Here is a 21,584-nt window from a genome sequence, read left to right as displayed (position 1 = left end):
CAAGTGCTAGTATGTCTTGCAAGTAGTAATGATATTATGGCACTTGGACCCTACCAATGAGCTTAAAGGAAAAAAAGATGTTTCCGATTGCTGTGTGCGTGCGTGTCTCCCCAGTAACCTTTTTTGTATGATGTCCTATCCACACCAAATTTTCAAGCATATCAGGGGGAACTGAGCGGGGTGGGTATTTTCAGGCCCATGCATAGGGGTCCCTTAACTCTGCTAAACGCACGGGTGCTGTGGAAACTTGCAGGTGCTTTTAGCCAGGTTGAGGGTGGGCAGTTTGCAGTCAGCACTTTTACCCGGGTAAATGGAAAGTAGGCTCTTTATTTCTGGGTGGAACTTCCTGTTTTCATGTGTCTTCCTTTCAGGTACGAGAGCACCCTCATCCTGAGCCGACTGAAGGATACTGAAAGCGGCTCATACACCTTTTATGCTGCAAACTCAGAAACCAACGCTTCAATTACTTTTAACGTCTTCCTGCACCGTAAGTCTTTTGTCAGATTTAAATGTATTGAGGGTGGAGGGCACCAGGAGGCAAACTAATCCCATGTACATTAAACATGGTGGACTGGTTTGGGGGTGGGTTGGAAGGGCACAAACTGGCATCTGTGGTGGCTCTGCCTTCTGCATGCTCCACATTTCTTTATGTAAAAGATATTTGCCTGGCCAGAATATCTCTTTAAATAACCCTTTTCACAACAGTTGATATTTGGCGACCCCGAATCTCTGGCGCTATTCACCAAGTGGAAACCCAGAACAGTGAGGCTGGAACAGGTTGATTTTTACCTAAGTTCTTTTAATCACATGCTGATCAGAGACAATTCTGAGATGCCATGGAATCACATCCTGTGATGGAAAGGCTCCAGATTCAAGTGACATTAAGATACAAGAGCTTTGGCGCATCATAGCAGCTAAGCTAATCAAGAAACTTAAAAATAATAGATCACTACCCTAGAGTGTTGTAATATAGAAACTTGTAACATAGACACTTTGGAGATTTTTTCTGTTGTGTTGAACAAACCATATATTAAGGGGCCCGTGCAAAACTAATTTTAGCACGGGCTGGCAAAAAAAAATAAAAAATAATGGATTTATTTAAAAGCAACTTAAGCCATGTAAAAAAATTTAGCATGTTCATAGTAAAAAATGTCAGAAATAGTATGGTCACACTAAGCTCGACCACAGAAACCTGAAAATACATTGGCTAAATAGTGTTCAGCATTGTACTTAACAAAGACACATTAAATAGCATGAGCTCCCTAAATTGACCATGCTCAAGATTCTTTTCCTTTTGGTTCCTCCTTCAGGGTTTCACAGATTATACTTCTAAGCCTGGAACTTGGGGGTTGTTTGTCAGTGCAGAAGGCAGAAGTGAGAGAGCTAATACACTCCAGGAGAAAAGGTCAAAGGAGACTGGAGATTTCCAATAGAGCAGAAAACTGACATGACTGCATGTTTAGAACCATCTGTCTTTCATGTCAGTGAGGATCTTCAGAAAATGGTGTGAGAGGATGTGGTTGGGGATAGAAGGGAGCACGAATCTGATCATTGTCCACTCTACAACCGCCCTAGAGTGTGAGCATCCCAATGGCTGCACCACACAGTATGCTACTGCCTCAAATCTTACAGGCATGAGCTCTGCATTCAAACCAAAACTGGTCAGCTCAGAAAAGCTTTTGAGGCTCAGGGTGATCTTCAATGCAGATCTCTGAACTCCTGTAGTGGTCTTTGGCTACACTAATAATGTTGACATTGAAATGCAAGGAGGAAAGTGCAGCCTGCTAATTCATTTGCTTTCTCTTCATTTCTTGGCAAATATTCCAAATGTTGAAGAGGGCATGGGATAAGCACAGAGAACCTTTAGCTGCCAAAAATATGAAGCGATAGCAGAAGATTTAGCAACCGGCTCTGTCTATCACTTTCTTCCTGCTTTTCCTCTATGTCCTCTGTCTCCTTGGCAGGCATCGGAGGGATGCATGAATTTGATCTGTTTGTTCCTCTCTTGACTTTCTCTCCTGAAGTATAGCAGGGTCTCTCCTCTGCACTGCCAGATAATCTCCTTGTGCTAGGCTTACTTGGATATCCCTTGGTAGGAGGAGCCAAAAGAAACAGAGAGCTGAGCGCACTCACTTTAGCACGGTCACACTGTGTAGCTTCTCAGGTTAAGTTAACATCAGGTCCTAGCAGGTATTAAATAGCATCCAGTTAGCTTTTGCTAAATAGCATGGAGGGTAAGCATACCATAGTATTTAGCACAAACTCAGAAATTCTTCACTTCATGTTCCTTCATTTATATGATAGGTACACAGATTCTTGCATGCTCACAAAAACATCTTTTCAGACCCGTTTAACATGTGAAACATGAAACTTAGCCTTCCTGTATAGCATTCCATTTTAGGTGTGCACAAGAAGGCCTTAATGTGCATATTAAAGTTTATGGCATAGGCCCTTGAATATCAGATTGACTTATGAATTATTATTATTAGGTGTGCACAAGAAGGCCTTAATGTGCATATTTCACTATATATTATTTCACTATATATTATTGTATTTCACTATATTGTATTTATTCACTATTATTGTATTTCACTATATATTATATATTTCACTATATATTATTGTTGAACTGTTGACCTGTCCTATGTTTATTGCTCAATGTTCGATGTAACGCCATAGCCGCGACAGTTATGTTCAATTGTAAACCGATATGATTTGATATCTTTGTTCAAGAATGTCGGTATAGAAAAATTCGAAATAAATAAATAAATAAATATTAAAGTTTATTGCATAGGCCCTTGAATATCAGATTGACTTATGAATTATTCTCCTAATAGGAGCATAGATAGGTTCCCATTTAGATAGTCCTGGGAGTTCATTCAAGGACTGCAGCTATGCACCGTTACAAATATAGCTCTAGAGGTATTTGAATTTGGAATATTAATGCATGGCCCTAGAGCTAGATATGAATGGGGATTGCTGTGTCAGACTCTTCTGAATATATAGCCACTTCATAAATAAGCAGAGATGAATAGTAAGTATTGACATATATGTTCTTATTTATTTCAGACCTTCCTGTTGCTTTTATAAGTTTCAATTACTCACATGAGATTCACTGTAAAGCATCAGGCTATCCTGCACCAACAATAAGATGGTATCAATGCCCTGGACAGGTAGATAGGTAAGAAAACTCATCTCATCTGCTTTTTCCTAGTCAGTTATGTTTCATGTGTGTGTGAAGTTCGTTTTTCCTGCAAAGTCAAAATATAGAAAATACATTACCTTGATATATTAAATTCAAGACAAAAATATTGTTAAAGGAGCATCATAGTTTTAACATGAAAACTAAAGACACACATTTCTTGTAAAACAAATGGCAATCTGAATTGATGGGGGGCATTTTCATTTTGTTCATTTTATCCTAAAATGAATGCACAATCACCCCAAAAATCCCAAAATTTTCAGGTTCGTTTATTTTGAAAAATAGTATGTGCTATTTGCAAATAGTGTGCGCTATTTTCCGAAATGAATAAAAACAAACAAACAAAAAAAATATGAAAAAATACCTCCATAATAAAAACATTCCCTGCACACTCCTAACACACACACAAAACTCAGTAAATTGTGAGTTACTGAAGCTCTCACAAACTAACTCTTCACTCCTTTGCACTATCATTTTGCAGATTCCTCCCTCTTGAGCATGAGAATATCATTCTGTAGTTGAGAAAGAAAAAATGCAATTGAGACAAAAGAATGTGTAACATGAAACTTTAGCCTACAGTGGTTTCATCATGAACCCTGGTTATATCCATATTCCTGCAATGCATGAGTGGAGGGTTCAGCAAGAGACAGAAAACTGCATGCGCTATCAGCGTAACATCATGGGAAGCTGAAAGCACACAGTGACATATCAACTGTTAATATTGCAGCTTCAAATATCATCCATGTAATAAAAGGTGAAAAGTGATCCAGAATGAATGCTATGAAAACTGTTGACTGAAAAACAATTTGCAGAATATCGGAGGCTGTTATTGTTTAATCATAGCCCCATTACATTAGAATCAACTTAATAAATACATAAATAAATTTAGAAACCGGGACTACAAAAGCATTTAACCAGATAACGCAGCTAAATGAAGATTTGAGCACTTATCCAGCTGAATTCTAGCCTAGAATTTAGTCTGCTAAGTTAGGGGCGCTCCAGTGGCGTAACTGGGAGGAGACGAGCTAAGCCGCCTAAGTTATGCAGCCAGCCAAGACTGGTCAGGCCAAAACATCCCTAAAGTATTTTCCATAGCAGATGCAAAACACTGGAATTCTATTCCCGAGGCACTGTGTATTTTATCATTAAGAAATGAATAACTTGGCAGTTCAGGAATGCATATAATGTAACCTAGAGACATTAGAACATACGGAGCCACAAAATAAGGATAAAATGTATTCATCGAACCTTGAAGTATAAATCGCACAACAGAATGAAAGAGCCTCACAACAACACACTGACAAAGATGTGAATGCCATGACTTTGCATTTTCATTATCCAAATTCTCTGCCTTTTGCGCTAGACCAATGTGAATATATACTGGAAAACTGGATTTGATAGGTTTGATTTGGTAGATAAATGCCGACCTTTGTATACCACCTCTGTAACCTATCCACATTTGTCTGCAAATTGTGTTATAATTATGAATGTCACTTTGTAAACCATTGCGATCTAGAAATGGAACGATGGCTGCACTATTGAATATGTCTGCAAAGTTAGCTGGATGTTTATCTGGCTAACTTTGCTATCTGGACAGTGACTGAACATGGACCTTTGCATTTTTAAATTTGAGCTATACCCGTATTAATACTACATAATTGCTAGAATGCTACCAGGTGCTAAATTTTGCTGAAGCAAGTTTTTTTTTTTAATGCAAATCTGTGCTTTTATTTATTTATATGTTTGTTTATTTAGACTTACTGCTTACCAGTACACATCACTCCTAGTAACAACAACTATATTTTCCAAAATACAATACAACAAATAAACTACCAAATTACAAAATTAATAGAGCACTACAACAAATAAACCCCAAAATAAAATAATATACATAAATATTAAACAACCATAACATTACAAATACCACATAAAAATCCACAACAAATCCTTTGATCCCAAAGCATAAGAATGACATTGTCAATTTCTAGACACTCAAATAGTTTTTAGCTATGTTCTCTGGTTCTAAGACATCAAGATTTCACTGGGAAATACCAGCACATGTAAAAGAAATGACAATAATACTAGGGAAGGAAGTTAAGCAACACTGTTCGAAACTCAATCCAAATTTAAGCACCGAGGGGTTAGATTTGAGAAGTGGCTGCAGAAGTTGCATTCTGCTGTTGAAGCTATGGGAAGTGAATCACTCTCTGAGCAATATTTATCTGCTTGGTACACCCAATAAAATAAGTTACATAGTACAAGCCGAGCAGTTTTTTAGGTGTTTTTTTGTGGTTGTCCTGGTGAATCAACCAAAGTAAACTGGAGCAATATTCCGCTGGAAGGCTATGTTAATAAAGATTCTGTAATGTTTATAAAAAGTATATTTTGTGCATAGCTAGTTTCTGTTTGAGCACTGAAACGCAGAAGAAACCTTTTATCTGAGCCTCAAAGCAAATACAATTCTCAAAAAGCAGCTGTGCCTCGTCAAAATGCAGTATTTTATCATTCAAAATAAGCTTGTGTAGCCCCCATCCCAGTCAGCTCTTGAGCATGGGGCAGAAGGGGAGGGCCATGGATCACACAAGCCCCCTGACCTCTCGGGGTTCTTGCACAGGGTGGGGGGGGGGAGAAACGTTCAGTCTTTTCAAGGTCATTACGAGTTTTACCTCTCTGGGGCTCTTCTGTACACCAGCTTCAAGTACCCCCCAAGCCATGCTTCACTCCAGTGCCTGGTGTTCAAAAGTAAAGTCTTTACTGGTGGCAAGAAACTGAAAGTCCAAAACTCTGGCATACCACAATACAAAAATAAATCTCTCTCTTTTCAAACTCCTTCCCGAACAGGTGGGCATTTAGGGGTAGGTTCCCTTCCAGCCTGGGCCCTCCAAAGTATCTTTGGGATACTTGAGGTTCCTCTTTCTGCTTTCTCTGAAATTTCTGGCTGATTTTTGTGGGATCAATCTTTGTGAAATTTCCCGGGCAGGATGCCTCTCCTCTGGCACCTCCCAGTACACTCATCCATGCCTCTTTCTCTCTTGGGTCTCCTCAGACAATGGTTCTTGTCAGGAAACCGTCCTTCCAGGAATTCCCTCTTCCTGTAGTCCTTCCTCTCAGATCAGGCCTGGACAACCTCTCCTTGGGTCCCAGCCACCTCCTTTGAGCAGGATGACTTCTAAACCTTATCTGTGAAGAGCTGGCCCCAACACACACACACACACACACACACACACACACACACACACACACACACATACACACACAGAAGTCCCTTTCATTCTACCATACTCTTAGCTTCTCTCTCTCTTACACTGGTAGGAATACCACTCCCCATTGGAATACCACTCCAATGGGGAGTGGTATTCCTTCTTAAAACTCTGACACTTCATTGACATCACATGAAAGCAAGGTCTCTGTTGTCATTTCTGAAAAGGGTAGGGTTACCATTGTAGGGACAAACATGGGCACCCCCTATACTTGATTCTTCTGCTATTCTACAAAGCACAAATTTAGTTTACAAGAAATTTATGAACAAGATATGATGATCGAAAATAGGTTTGCCACTTCTAAAATAGATCTCACAAGCAAGAGCAAAGATTGCAGATCATACCTTGTTTTGGATAACATTTCCAAGAGAATGCACTGTGCTCCTCTTTTTAATTCAGATGTGATCAAGATGATATGCTGATAAAGGAAGATACGGATGTCCAGGTGCTGAGTGAGGTCCCTTATGAAAAGACCTTGGTGAGAAGCACACTCACTCTCAAGAAGGTGACGAACAATATTACCTTCGGCTGCATGGCCTCCAATGTTGTGGGAAACCACTCTGACACATTCAGGCCAGTGATTCTTGGTAAGACGGATTCGAGTACAAGTTCTAGGACACTACATAGAGAGGAAAGCATTTCAACCTGCCCGGCTATGATATGGCTAGGCTGAAATGCTCCTCGAAGTAGAGATTTTACTGACTGCTTGAAACTCCTCGCCCATACGTTTTTTTAAAACATACCACAGAAAGATTTTCAGAACAGGCCAAAAACATCTTAGAATCAAAAATAAATGGGGGGGGGGGGGGCTGCAGCTGCTTCCAATGTCTGGCTCTTATTCATTTTAAGGTGAATTTTCAAAGAGTTGATCACGTAAAAATCAGCACTTACGCGTCTAAATAGCATGCACTCGCATGTATGCTATTTTATTGACCTCAAAATGCACTAGTAAGTAAGGGTGCACAAGTAAATTTGCATGCACAAAAAAGGGCAGATCAAGAGTGTTTCGGAGCAGGGCCAACATTTCCGTGAGATTTATACGTGTACATTCGGCTGCTTTACTCGCTCTGTATCTGGAGTAAGTGATCATAAATGTCTTAACAGTGAAATACTGACTGGGTGCAAGATCCTGGGTGAAATGGGGTGAGCTGAGGTTAAAGAGCCAGGAGGGGCTTGATGAGCTCAGATGGTGAACTGGGAGACTAGTAAAACTGGTAATTTTATTATCATGTGCATGTTAGAAAATCTCCCGACTTAACACACATAAAACCCAACTTATGGGGGGGCAAATGCATGCAAATTACACAGGTAAAATCTCCATGCGTATATTTTTAAAGTTAGATGTAAAAATACACGGCTATAGCACTTGCACGCTACTTATCTGGATAAATTCTGATTTGTCCGATTAAGTCTTGAAAATGGTACTTATCTGGACAACTTCTGATTTGTCATGCTAAGCAACGGCATTTATCCGGACACGTTCCAGCTTATTCGGCTAAGTCACTACTTATACGGATAAGTCCTAAAATGCTACATGCTAAGTCAGATAGCCAGATAAGTCTAAAAAGTGCTACTTATCCGGCTATCTGACTTGTCTGGATAAGTACCACTTTCAAGACTTAGCTGGACAAGTTGGAATTTATCCAGATAAGTAGTGTGCAACTGCTATAGTTGTGCATTTTTATATCTAACTTTAAAAATATACACATAATTTACATGCAGTTACCCAAATAAGTTGGGTCTAATGTGTGTTAAGTCAGGAGATTTTCTAACATGTGCGGCTTCGCTTGCTTAGCCGGATAAATTGGAAGGTATACGGATAAGTGCAATGTGTAGTCATATTTATTTTTTTTAACATGCATGCACACATTGCAGGGTACATTTGCATGTATATCATATATGCACAGCTTATAAAATGTCGGAGTAGATTTTTGCACACCCATACACACACATATATGGGGGCACACACAGCTGTTTGAATGTTCTCCTCCCTGTTTCTTTTTCTAGGAGAAGTTCATCTTGGCCCAAATGCGCTCTTTAACCCACTGCTCACAGGATTTGCAATATTGGCTGCCTTTCTTCTCCTGCTCTGCCTATTCCTGGTTTACAAATACAAGCAGGTAAGTCTCTGATCTTTCTCCTCAGCCTCTCCCACATGAGGCTTGTTCCTGGAGGTCCATATTCAAAGGGGTTTGCCCAGTAACTTTTCAATTACCCAAACAAAAATTGAATGAATATTTTCCCCCTCTCTTGGGATAAACTTTAGCGGGGTTCGTTTAGCCATATATATATATTTTTTTAATTTCCCAAACACCAATAAAATATTTCAAAAACAGAAGATACATAAAATAGCACCCAAAAAAAAAAATAAAACTAATAAGGATTAAAAAATTCACATTCTCCATACCTGGCAATTTTTTAAATTTCCAGTCACCCTGAGATTGTCATGGATTAATGAGAGTGGGGAACACAAACTTTCTCCTCTCTCTCTTATTTATTTATTTATTTATTTATCAAGATTTATATACCGTCATTAAGAAATATTCCATCACAACGGTTTACAGAATGTTAAAAATCAATAAAAGTACTAATAAAACGGAAAAGATAAATAAATACATAATAATTATAACATTACTTCATAAAAATTTGAACATATTAGAACTTATAGTGTAAAAAGAGTAAAGGCTATAAAATAATCACATGCATTAGTTAAATAATTAAAATAAATAAAATAAGAATAAAATAAAATAAAATTAATATCAACTCTGCTGTTCAGTTGTTGCTAAGATTGTTCCTGCTCATTGGTGTGCCTTATATTACTGGGTTTGTTCATGTTCATTGTATGCTTTATGGGCCATGTTTTAAGCTCTTTTTTAAATTCTTTTATGTTTTGTTGGAGTCTTAGCTTTTCTGGTAACTCATTCCAGATTTTAGGACCAGCTATAGAAATCGCTCTGGTTCTCACTTGCGTTAAATGTGCTGTTTGTATCGTTGGTATAGTGAACAGGGCCTTGTTACTTGATCATATATTTCTTTGTGGAGTGTGTAATCTAATTGAGGCATTTAGTCATTCAGTGGCTTCCCCATGTAAATTTTTGTGAGTAATGCATAGAGTTTTGTTCTCTGTGTGTTGGTTAATGGGTATCCATTGTAATTTGATCAAAACAGATGTAATATGGTCATATTTTCTTGTGTGTGTAAGGATCCTTGCTGCCGCATCCTGAAAAACTTGGAGGGGGCGAATAGTGATTTGAGGAAGCCCTAGAAGTAGGGCATTACAATAATCGATATTAGAAAATAATAATGATTGAAGTACTGTTCTAAAACTATATTCATCCGTGCGCTGTTATTTACTTGGAGCTTGGTAATATTATCTTCCAGAATGATGTTTTTAGGTTCATTGTATCCAGCTCTCCTGTCTAATAAGATGCTCAGGTTTTTCCATGTTTAACATTCATTTCATGTTAGTTACTAGTTTCTTAATGAGGGATAGACACATTGCTGTTAGTTTGAGTCTGGATTCAATTGATTACATAATTGGAATGAGAATTTGAATGTCATCAGCATATTTATTTATTTATTTATTTATTTAGCAGTTTTCTATACCGACCTTCATAGTAGATAACCATATCGGATCGGTTTACATTTTAACAAAGGGTAAAACTGAGGTAACAATTCTGGTAAATAATAGATAACAAAGGAAAAGGAATAAGTCAAAGTTACAATCAACAAGGTATGGAAAACTTGGAGGCTTAAAGACAAGCTGGAAGGAAGATAGAGGCAGGTAGAGTAAATATAACATGATACGAATAATTTAACGGGTTAGAGCATATGCTTTAACCAGGAAATGCCAGTGTCCATTGTTTAGGAGGAAGTGTGTCAAGGTCCTTGTAAGAAGTGAGGCTCAAACTAGTGATTGTCCGGTGGATCTGGGAAGGCTTGGTGAAAGAGCCACGTCTTTAGTCTTTTTCTGAAGGTTAAGAGGCAGGGTTCCAATCTGAGATTTGCTGGGATATTGTTCCAGATAGCTGGGCCTGCAATTGAAAAAGCTCTGTCTTTGGTCGTAGAGAGGCGAGTGGCTTTAGTAGGGGGAAATTTCAGAGTGCCTTTGTGGATATCTCTCGTTGGTCTGTTAGAGGAGTGGAGTTTGAAAGGGATATCCAGGTCGAGTTGGAGTTGCTGATGGATGGTTTTGTGTATTAGGGTAATAGATTTGTACAGGATTCTGAAATTTACTGGTAACCAATGTAGGTTTCTGAGGACGGGGGAGATGTGTTCACCGCGGCTGGTGTTGGTCAGCAGTCTCGCTGCCGCATTTTGTAACATCTGCAGTGGTTTGGTGGTAGATTTAGGGAGGCCTAGAAAGAGGGCACTGCAGTAATCTATTTTGGCGAACAGAAGAGCCTGGAGGACTGTCCTGAAGTCTTGGAAAAATAAGAGTGGTCTCAGTCATTTCAAAACCTGTAGTCTGAAGAAACTGTCTTTGGTAGTTGTGTTGACCATTTTTTTAAGGTTTAGACGATTGTCTATTATTACCCCAAGGTCTCTAACGTGCGTACAGGTGATGTGAGCATTGTGCGGTGAAGGTGGAGGAAGATTGTTTTCATTTGAAGAGATGAAGAGAAGTTCCGTCTTTGAGGCGTTGAGGACCAAGTTTAAGCTGTTGAGTAGATTAGTAATGGATAGAAGACAGTTATTCCAGTAGGTGAGAGCTTTTGAGATGGATTCTGATATTGGGATTAGAATCTGTACATCATCTGCGTACAGATAGTGAATTAGGTTGAGGTCTGTCAGTAGTTGGCAGAGGGGGAGGAGGTATATATTAAAGAGGGTTGGAGATAAGGAGGATCCTTGTGGTACGCCAAGGGAAGATTTTGTTAGAGGTGACTCCTTGTTATTGATTTTGACTTTAAAAGTCCTATTGCTGAGAAAGGACCTGAACCAGTTGTGGGCTGATCCGGAGATGCCGATATCCTCAAGGCGATCCAGGAGGATGGTGTGGTTGACTGTGTCAAATGCCGCCGAAATGTCTAACAGAACTAATAAGAAGGAATGTCCTTTGTCTAATCCCATTATAATATGGTCTGTAAGCGAAATGAGGAGGGTCTCCGTGTTGCGTGATTTCCGGAAGCCATATTGCGAGGGGTATAGGATCTTATGGTCCTCTAGATATTCTGAAAGCTGGGTGTTTACCAGTTTCTCTGTAAGTTTGGCAACGAATGGTAGATTGGAGATGGGTCTAAAGTTGGCTAGTACATTAGGGTCTAGATTGGGCTAACCCATATATATAATGGGTTAGCCCAAGACCACTTAAGAATGACATATTGGGATTATATATATGTTAAATAATATAGCCGATAGAGATGATCAATGATGAACTCCCGTATTTAATTCAATTTTATCAGAAATCATATTTTTTATTTTGACTTGAAAATGACAGTTTTCTAAGTAAGATGAGAACCATTTTATTGTATTATTTGTTAGCCCTATTTCTGTTAATTGATTTAAGAGAATAGAGTGATCCACAGTGTCAAAAGCTGCCGACAAGTCTAACAGAACTAATAAAAAGCTTTGGCCATTGTCGAAGCCTCTAAGTATAGTATCAGTTAAAGCGATCAAAAGAGTTTCTGTACTATGATGTTTTCTAAAACTATGCTGTGAGGGGAACAAAATGTTGTTCATTTCTAAGTATTCTGTTAATTGAATTTGGACTACCTTTTCAATCATTTTGGTGAGGAAAGACAGATTAGAAATTGGACGATAGTTAATTGGTGAGTTTGGGTTAAGCGAAGGTTTCTTTAAAATACTTATATTCTGCAACTTCCAATACAAATTTCTCAGTGTGGATTATGAAAAAGTACACAAAACACCACATTATCAAATAACAATCCACTAAATATAATCATTTAAAATCACTAAATATAATCATTTAAAAGCTTCCTGAAATAGCAAAGTTTTTACACATTTTCTAAAAAGCTTACTATCACTCATCCCCTGGTCATCTGCTGGTAGGTTATTCCACTGTGAAGGTGCACAGTAGGAAAATGCTCTCAGTCTAGTTAGCTACAGTGTGGGAAACATAAGAAACTGCAGCTGAAGAACGGACCCAGTCCAGCATAATAGTTTTGAAAAAAATAATTGCATTGGCTCCCTGTCTGCTCCTGCATCCATTTCAAGCTTCTTTTACTCACCAATAAATGTGACTTTTCATTACCTTAGGTTCTCTTCTCTCCCCTACACCCTTCCTAGTGAACTTTGCTCATCGATCAAGTTGCTCTTATCCATCCCCTTCTCCTCTATCATTAACTTCCGACTGCGCTTTCTATCTTCCTGTGCTGGATGCCTGGAATAGACTTCCTACGGCTGTGCATCTTCCTCCTTCTCTGGGCTGTTTTCAAATCCAATTTAAAAAACCCAGCTTTTCGAAACTGCTTTTAAATCCTATGTACATCTGTATATTGCACTTTTTTCCAGATTCTTATTTGTCATGTATGTTTCTTTTGACCAGATTGTAAGATCCTTGGAGCAGGGGCTTTCTCTTATGTGTGTATCTTTTCAGTGCTACATATGTCTAGTAGTGCTTTAAAAAGAAATAGTAGTAGCAGAGGTAGAAAAAAATGTATGTATCTTCTGTTTTAATACTTCAGTCATTAACTCTGAGCACAATGAATGAAATTTTAATACAGTTGGCAGAAAAGAGCTTCGTGCAAGCTCCATTAACTTCTGGACAACAAGGAAATGGCAAATGATTTTAAAAAATTTCATCCAGTGTCCATTTTATTTCATTGTAGAAACCGAAATATGAAACCCGTTGGCAAATCATTGACACTAGTAAAGGCAATAACTACATCATCATTGACCCAACACAATTACCGTATAATGAGAAATGGGAGTTCCCCAGAACCAACCTGACTTTTGGTAAGAGAGTGTACCACTGATTTGGATCATCAGTTTCGGTCACAGACTAAAACCTGATTGGATCCAAGAGCTTTCCTCTTCATATAATGTATACGTTTGCAGTAGATTTAGATGCTGTAACATTTCAATTCCATCTTCTCTACTTACATTCATCTTGTGATGAGCATCAAAGCTGGCTCCTGTTTTTCTAATCCTTCCGAAGGAAACCCAGCATTCCATCTAAGTGGTGTCGTACTTTTTATCAGTTCAATTTTGTTTTTCAAAATGAGAAAAAAATGGTTAACTGATCTTGTACTATCAAGGAAATAACCTAAAGTCTACCTTTTAACATCTGCATAAACCATTGATGGCGAACTCCAGTCCTCAAGTGCCACAAACAGGCCAGGTTTTCAGGGTATCCACAATGAATATGCATGCGATAGATTTGCATACAATGGAGGCAGTGCATGCAAATCTTTCATGCATATTCATTGTAGATATCCTGAAAACCTGGCCTGTTTGTGGCACTCGAGGAGTGGAGTTCGCCATTACTGGCATAATCTGTCTTAATCTGCCAAGCATACCAGGGAAATTTTGAGTTATTCTGTTGATTAGCGAGGGTGGGGGGGGGGGAGGAAGGAATAATGCACATTGACTTTCTCTGTTCCACTTCAGGGATGATCTCAACATTCTTTCTCTCCCTCCCTCCCTGACTCCAGCACTCTCTTTGTTCCCACTCCTTCATGAGACACAGTTCGCTCACTCCACTCTCAGCTGAATCCCAAGTCCTGGAATCACAGCTGCAGACCGAGTTGTGTCCTTTGCAGTCCTTCTCCACTTTCTCCCAACATGCTGCCTGCAATTCTAGGCTTCCTCCTGTTCCCTGCAGGCTTACTAAAGGGGAGTGGCTGAAGCATTAAAAAAAATAACCAGAGACACCCAGAGGTTTTTTTTTTTTAGTGTTTCCCCGGAGACCTGACAATTGATGCAAATTCCTTGAGTCTCCGGGTGAAATCCAGAAAATTTCTAGGTATGCTGCCAAGGACCCTTCAGGTAGAGTGCAAAGATCCTGTAGTCATATTTATCTAAAGATAACGTTATTCTTTCCGGGGTTTAGAGAGGTGGGGGGGAGCTCCTATGTGGTTTATTATTGGATAATTCTTATCTCAGTTCTTTAAACAGTATCACAGCATACAAAGAATGCAGACCAGCACGTGGAGGGTTTAGTTATGATTTTATTTTTAAATTAACGTTTTCAGGAAAAACTCTTGGTGCTGGGGCATTTGGGAAGGTGCTAGAAGCCACTGCCTTTGGACTTGGGAAGGAAGAATCTGTCCTTAAAGTAGCTGTGAAGATGCTGAAACGTAAGTTGTGGAGAGGTTTCCAGGAAGGCTCAGATGACTCGTTTGTGTCTTTTGCTAGCTGAACTCAGTTTTATTCCCTTTTGAGACATGTTGATTTGGCACAAGTTGGAGTCTTTTCTGACATTCTCTGAGCATCGTGTTTTTATCTTCTCTCCCACTCGTTAAGTTATACCCAGTGCTTCTCAAACATGTAGTCTTCGTGAATGGAAGATGAAAAGGTGAGCTCAGGTATGTGGGTGTGTGTGGGGGGGGTGGGGGGGGGGTGAGACCACCCTGGGCCCCACCATGGTAGCCCCAACACTATAATATCAGCTTTCCAGGCACTGCTGAGGTTGATTCACCATGGACCCCGTATGAACCTCAAGCTCTGTTGTTATCCAGGAAAACAAAAATGAAAATTAGGACAGCACCATGTAAATTTAATATACAGCTTCACATATACAGCACCAATGCTGTGGAAAGCTCCTCATGCTGATATGGACAATAGAGAGATGTCATTTTGTATTGGGGTATATGATATGGTACCTCTCAAGTGAGTGTTGAAAGAAAACCTGTCTTCAAAAGACAGGATTACTCTTAGCGACTGTTTTGAATGCAGCAGAGGACGTGCTGGCTGTTCGACTCTCACATAGGTGGGTGCTGATGTTCATAATAGAAACTGGTTAATATCTGGTGGCATCACCTAGTATTGGACACCCATTTTCTAGTAATGAGTATGGAATCCTGCTATCATTGATTTTCGTGGGCAGTAGGAGTGTTGAGTTCCTGTTCATACCCCAGATCAGTCCAGACAAGTGGGTTTTGCACCTCCGCCGGCAGATGGAGTCAGAGAACAAAACCTTTGGAGGCACTTATGTTCTTATGTTCTTATAAGTTAGAGTGCCACCTGCAGTCCCTCAGTATTTCTCTGACTCCCGCAGAGGTGAAAATCCTGTAGTCTGGGAAATTAAGTTCTTTATCACCGAGTACAGCATGATCAACCAGCGAGCAGAGCTGTACTTAGAAATCAAAGCAACACATTCACCTGTTGGTTACATTTAGTAATTTGAAGTGGGACAGTCCAGTGGTTGGGACTTTTATGCAGAGAAATTGTCATTCTTTTGGTAAGCAAATAAGATTAAGATCCCTGAACAAAAATAGGCTGTCTCTTGACTGAGTATGTGGAAAAAAAAAACATGCCATCATATGGTCTCTCCACTCTTGGCAAACCTTAAGACAAATGTGATCATAGCATTGCCAAAGGTCCATTTCTCACCTACTCCATTCATCACTGTGAAAAGGTTTCGGTTCCACAAGCAGGATCAAGATTTGTAATGAGATCATTTCCTATATGGCTCAGCAGCTAGAATTGTGGAACACTGCAAATTCAGCGAATTTCCTAAGCAGCACGCTTCATGTTGTGGTGTCCAGGACGAAGCACTTCGGTGCTGTCTCGTTGCTGAGCCAAATCTGACCCTTGCAGCAGCCCAAGAAAAGGCTTTGGCAGCCAAAATGGCACTGCAACACACAAAAGAAATCCAGGTCACGGCGATCGATGTGAATAGTGTCAGCCACAATAAGAATGTCAAATCAGCGGCCAGCTCAAGGGGTCACGCTTCCGAACTCATGCTTCAGCTGCAGACTTAAAAGGACAGAGTCTCATTTTTTTATACAAAAAAAAAGTCCACATTGAACAAGTTTGCAGATCAGTTCTTAGTGGTGAGAGGCGTAAAGGGAACAAAACAAGGATACTGATTTACAAATACTTATGTTCAACACAGCAATGAGTGATGAGATTGGAAAATTATATCACATACAGAAAATGGGAAGGCGGATATTTAGGCTACTTAGCCAGATAAAGAGGGACTTATTCAGCTAAATGGCAGCCGGTGAATATCAAGCTATGTTCGGCAGCCACCACTTAGCCAGATAAGTATTTATCTAGCTAAGTAGATAGATGGATACCTTGGGAGCAGGTAATGGGTGAATTGGATAGGGCTGCTTATATGGTTAAGTTAACCAAATACAGTAAGTTAGACCTGCTCAATAGCTAACTAGAACTAAGTGGTTATATTCAGTGGCAAAGCCATGCCACTGAATATCTCTTCTAAGTTAGCCGGATATCTTTGAATATTGGGCTCATAATTTGTAAATGTTAGTAACAATTCATATCAATAGTTGAATGTGAAATGGAGGTTCCCAGTGAAGATGCTTCCTACTTACAGTATCCCACAGTGCAGTTACAATGGACGGGACATTGAGCTTGCAGGAAGCTGTGTTTATTTATTTATTTTTTTAACAGTTTTATATACCGCGGTTCTGGTAACAGAGTTACTAATCACTTCAGTTGTGTTGTAAGATCTTGCTATGTCCCTCTTCATAAACACAAGAGCCTCTCTGGAAAGAACTGGTTTGCACCTTTAGGAATCAGAATCCAAAGAGTCTATGTCATCTCTGGTGGGAATCTCAAGGTCATCATGAATGAACCTTCAGGTGCTTATAAGGGACCAGCAGTATCATTCTACCTGAACCCAGCCTTTGCACACATTCATCTGAAGGCCAGGAATGTGTCTTTTGCACTGCACCCCAAGATTTTTTTATTTATTTAAAAGTATTTCTATACCGTCTTTACAAACAATGTTTAATCAAAACGGTTTACAAATATCAAATAAAAATAGAACTAAAAATAAATTAAGGATTAATTAGGAGTAAAATAGCTTATGGAGAATATAAAATTACAAAAATTTCGTTAATATAAAATAAAAAATTGTTTAAAATAAAAATAGGTAACATAAAACAAGTCAGTAGTCAGGCGGAGAGGAATCGGGTGCCAAACTGAATATGTATGTATTCTGGGAGTGTGATGTAATTATTTGGTGGGTGGTATATGAAACGCAATTCGAAATAAATGAGTTTTTAAGGATTTTTTGAATTGTTTGGAATTAGATATGGTTCTGGTGGAGATCAGTCATCTCATAGCACAGTGGAGATCAGTCATCTCATAGCACAGTGGAGATCAGTCATCTCATAGCACAGTGGAGATCAGTCATCTCATAGCACAGTATCCTAGAACCATTTCCACACATAAAATGGGTCCCATCCATTGTACCAGTGCTAAAGTGAAATAGAGAGGTACAGATTTGCAGAGATTATAAGTGTTCTGTTAAACAAGCCACTTAAGGATCACCTGTACCCCCAGGCCTGTTGTTAACCAACTACTTGCCATGCTTGCTGGAGGAAAAGTCTTTGCAAAACATGACCTGGCACTGGCCTACCAGGAACTGATTGTGGATGAAGACTCCGCAGATGCCCAGACTCATTCGAGGAGCTTTCCAAGTTATCCAGTTCAGAATCTCTTGTCGCACCAAACATTTTACAGTGCTTCATAGAAATATTGTTGGCTGGAATTCAAGATGTTCCGCCTTATTTTGATAATATCTTGGTCATAGGATCATCAGAGGATGAACTCTCTAGATGATACGGGAAAATCCTACACCAATTTCAAAGATATTTGAGCGAAGAAAGATAAATGTGAACTTAGGACTACTAGTGTTGCATTTTTGAGTTGTCATATGGATATTTCAGAAATCCATCCAAAAGAAGACAAGGTAAAGGCAATCCATGATGCCCCTGAACCAACTTCTAAAGATCAACTGTGTTCTTTTTAGGGAATTCTCATAAAAGGTAACACTCACTGATCTGCTACACAGCTTTCTCCATAAAGGTGTGTCATGGAAGTGGACCTGCCAACATGTGGATGCTTTCTGAAGCATTGAAACACTCCTGACCTTGGGCTCTGTGCTCATTCACTATGATGAACAGAGGCCTCTCATAGTCACCGATTGCCTATTATTATGTCAAACAGTTTCATCATCTGAATGGAATTATGCTCAGAGAAGCACTTGCTTTGGTAGCTGGGGTTAAAATGTTCCACAACTATGTGTATGGCCAGGCTTTTGAAATCCATACTGAGCACAAGCCTCTATTGGGTATGTTCTCCAAAGACAAACTTATTAATCAGATGGACATGGGGAAAGCCACTTCTTATCCCTGGGCATTAGCAAGGCATCTTACTGGTACCTGGCAGGATCCTTGGGATCCTGCCAGGTACTTGTAGCCTGGATTGGAAACAGGATACTGGGCTTGATGGACCCTTGGTCTGACCCAGTATGGCAATTTTTATGTTGCCTGCGGGGAGGATTGCTATGTATGCAGTAGTGGGACACCCTAGGTTCCAAGGTAGATGCTCTCTTGGTTCTTGTTCCTATCTTTTGATCTTTTCTGACTGCGCAGTTCCCACCTAGGTGGATACTGGTGCACATAATAAAAGTTGGTTAATGTCTGCTGGTGTCATCTAATATTCTAAGGTGACATCGCAGCAACATGGTGAATGGATGACACACTGAAGCCACATATTTTTAAAGATGGGATTTCCTGATAGACATCATTGACATCCTCACTCTCTGTTGACTGTTTTTGTATTAAATAAAGCTTTGTGGTATAGTTATAAACATTCAAAAATGCAGAGGGCATTTTTCAAAGCTATTTACACAGATAAACAATGATATACACATTGAAGCTGCTCTTTTCTCTATGTGACCAAAAGCACATTTAGCTGCATTCAGAGGAGGAGTTCCCGGTGTGTGCTCAAATCAGGGGAGAAAAATAGCGTGCACGGATTCCTTTTTCAGATCCAGCTGTGTTATTTTCCATAAAAGGAAAAGTACACACACAAAAAACAGATTCAAATATACATGGGTACTTTGTATCCACAGCAAATTTCAAAGCGAAAGGACACACGTACTTTTGCTTTGAAAATTGGTACAAAAGGTCTGCGGGTTAAAAGTTCTCGCAGTTGTCCCGCTGCAGAGAATTGCAGAATTGCTCTTGTCTTCATGAGATGTGCTTGGTACTCACTTAACTTCAATTTAATGACTTTTTCTGGTGTTTTGTTTTTTGGGGGGTTTTTTGTTTTGTTTTGTTTTTTTTGCTTTAGCCAGTGCTCATGTAGATGAGAAGGAAGCCCTCATGTCAGAACTGAAGATCATGAGTCACTTAGGCCACCATGGGAACATTGTCAACCTGCTGGGAGCGTGCACTCAGGGAGGTAAGGTTTTGCTACGAGATCTCACGCACATATCCTTCAAAAGACAGTGCAATCCAATGTATAATTCAATTGAGAACTCATCATCTAGGAGAGTACGACTCTTTTAGAAGATAGGCCGGCATCAGTTCTGAGCTCTTTTCTCCTCACTCACAGATTATTAGTGAGCATTTTCTTTTGCAAAGCAAAGTGTAGGAATTGCCTAGTAGTTGGAACAGCAGGCTGAGAACCAGGGGTCAAATCATCATTGGCAGTCCTTGGTGCCTTGGTCAAGACATTTCACCCACCAATGCCTCAGGTTAGAGGCAATGGTGGGTGAAATTATTAATTTCACCCACCATTGATTTACTAAGGGGCTTCTCCCATTCTGTGTCTATGGGAAAAATGCTTTGTAAATGAGGCCCTTAGATCATGAGCCATCTGGGGACAGGGAAATACCTGCAGTACCCGTATGTAACCCTGTTGGGGGTGGGTGGGGCACCAGCTGCCTATTTCATCACAGGGCTCGAGACTAGCATTGGTTCAAAGAACCAGGGGGGTGCACTGTCTCTGGACCTGCTCCGGAAGGAGGATTTCTAAAATACAAACAGCTTCTAAAGAGTGAGTAGAGATTTGAGACTTCTGTGTTAGAAGGAGACATCAAGGACCTTCCTCTTGGGACCTCAATATGGCAGGCCGATACAGTACAGTGTGCTCCGGTGGAGCGCACTGTTATCCTGTGTTTGAACGCGCGTTTTTGACGTGCTAGCTTTACCCCTTATTCAGTAAGGGGTAATAGCGTGTCGAAAATGCATGTCCAACCCCCCCCCCCCCCCCGAAACTAATAGCGCCCGCAACATGCAAATGCATGTTGATGGCCCTATTAGTTATTCCCACGTGATTCACTAAGTAAAATGTGCAGCCAAGCCGCACATTTTACTTTCAGAAATTAGCACCTACCCAAAGGTAAGTCAGAGGTCCCAAAAGTTTAAAATAATTTAAAAAAAAAAATTTTAAATCGGCTCATGGGTTGAAAACTGGACGCTCAATTTTGCCGGCATTCAGTTTCCGAACCCGTGGCTGTCAGCGGGTTTGAGAACCGACGCCGGCAAAATTGAGCATCGGCTGACAAACTCGCTGACAGCCGCCGCTCCTGTCAAAAAAGAGGCGCTAGGGACGCGCTAGTGTCCCTAGCACCTCTTTTTACCGCGGGCCCTAATTTAAATATTTTGTTTTAGTGAATCGCGCGCACAGGCCACTCTCCCGCTCTCCCATGAACTTTACTGTATCGGCCTGTGAGAACGAGAGACTGTGAGCAAGGAAGTAAGGAGAGAAGGGTTTATGTGATTGGGCCTCCTGTGGGGAAAAAAGTGAGAAAAAACAGAAGCTGTGTAAAGGTGAACTGGACCTTGCATAAGTTGGGCATGACCTCTACGAAAGCTGATCACAAGGGAAGTAAACCAGGGTTTCTAATGCCCAAGAGTACCTTTGAGAAAGTCTAGGATTTTTAGACTGTTTTTTTATGATCCGAACAACATGACAAACTATGTGACTAGGAAAACGGACTGTGTTTTAAACATGATGATGTGGCTACTATTATTTTTGTGTTTTACAATCAATTTCTATTTTTTTTGGGAGCACAAGTGAATTGTGGGGATTGTAGCTTATGGACTGAGCTTGGAAGGGTCTTCAGTCAGGGGATCCTGTCCCCAGTCCACTCCTGGTGAAAGACTGTTCCCCAACCTGGCAAATGCTACTGCTACCTAGGGCTGGGAAGGTGACCCTTGACATAGGGATTA

General features: G+C 40.0%; 1 protein-coding gene across 1 annotated transcript in view; it reads left to right on the top strand.

The window, feature by feature from the left end:
* Nucleotides 1–21,584, top strand: part of CSF1R (colony stimulating factor 1 receptor) — an 87,101-nt gene that overhangs the window by 40,210 nt on the left and 25,307 nt on the right. Inside the window, exons 7-13 of the mRNA XM_029583559.1 lie at nt 372–487; nt 3,070–3,181; nt 6,862–7,049; nt 8,470–8,582; nt 13,254–13,380; nt 14,619–14,723; nt 19,699–19,809. Coding sequence (XP_029439419.1) covers nt 372–487; nt 3,070–3,181; nt 6,862–7,049; nt 8,470–8,582; nt 13,254–13,380; nt 14,619–14,723; nt 19,699–19,809 — 872 coding nt within the window. The remainder of the gene's footprint in view (nt 1–371; nt 488–3,069; nt 3,182–6,861; nt 7,050–8,469; nt 8,583–13,253; nt 13,381–14,618; nt 14,724–19,698; nt 19,810–21,584) is intronic.

The sequence above is a fragment of the Rhinatrema bivittatum genome, chromosome 18 (genome assembly GCF_901001135.1).
Source record: "Rhinatrema bivittatum chromosome 18, aRhiBiv1.1, whole genome shotgun sequence".
In the NCBI taxonomy this organism is placed as follows: Eukaryota; Metazoa; Chordata; class Amphibia; order Gymnophiona; family Rhinatrematidae; genus Rhinatrema; species Rhinatrema bivittatum.
This window is presented reverse-complemented; position numbering and strand designations above follow the sequence as displayed.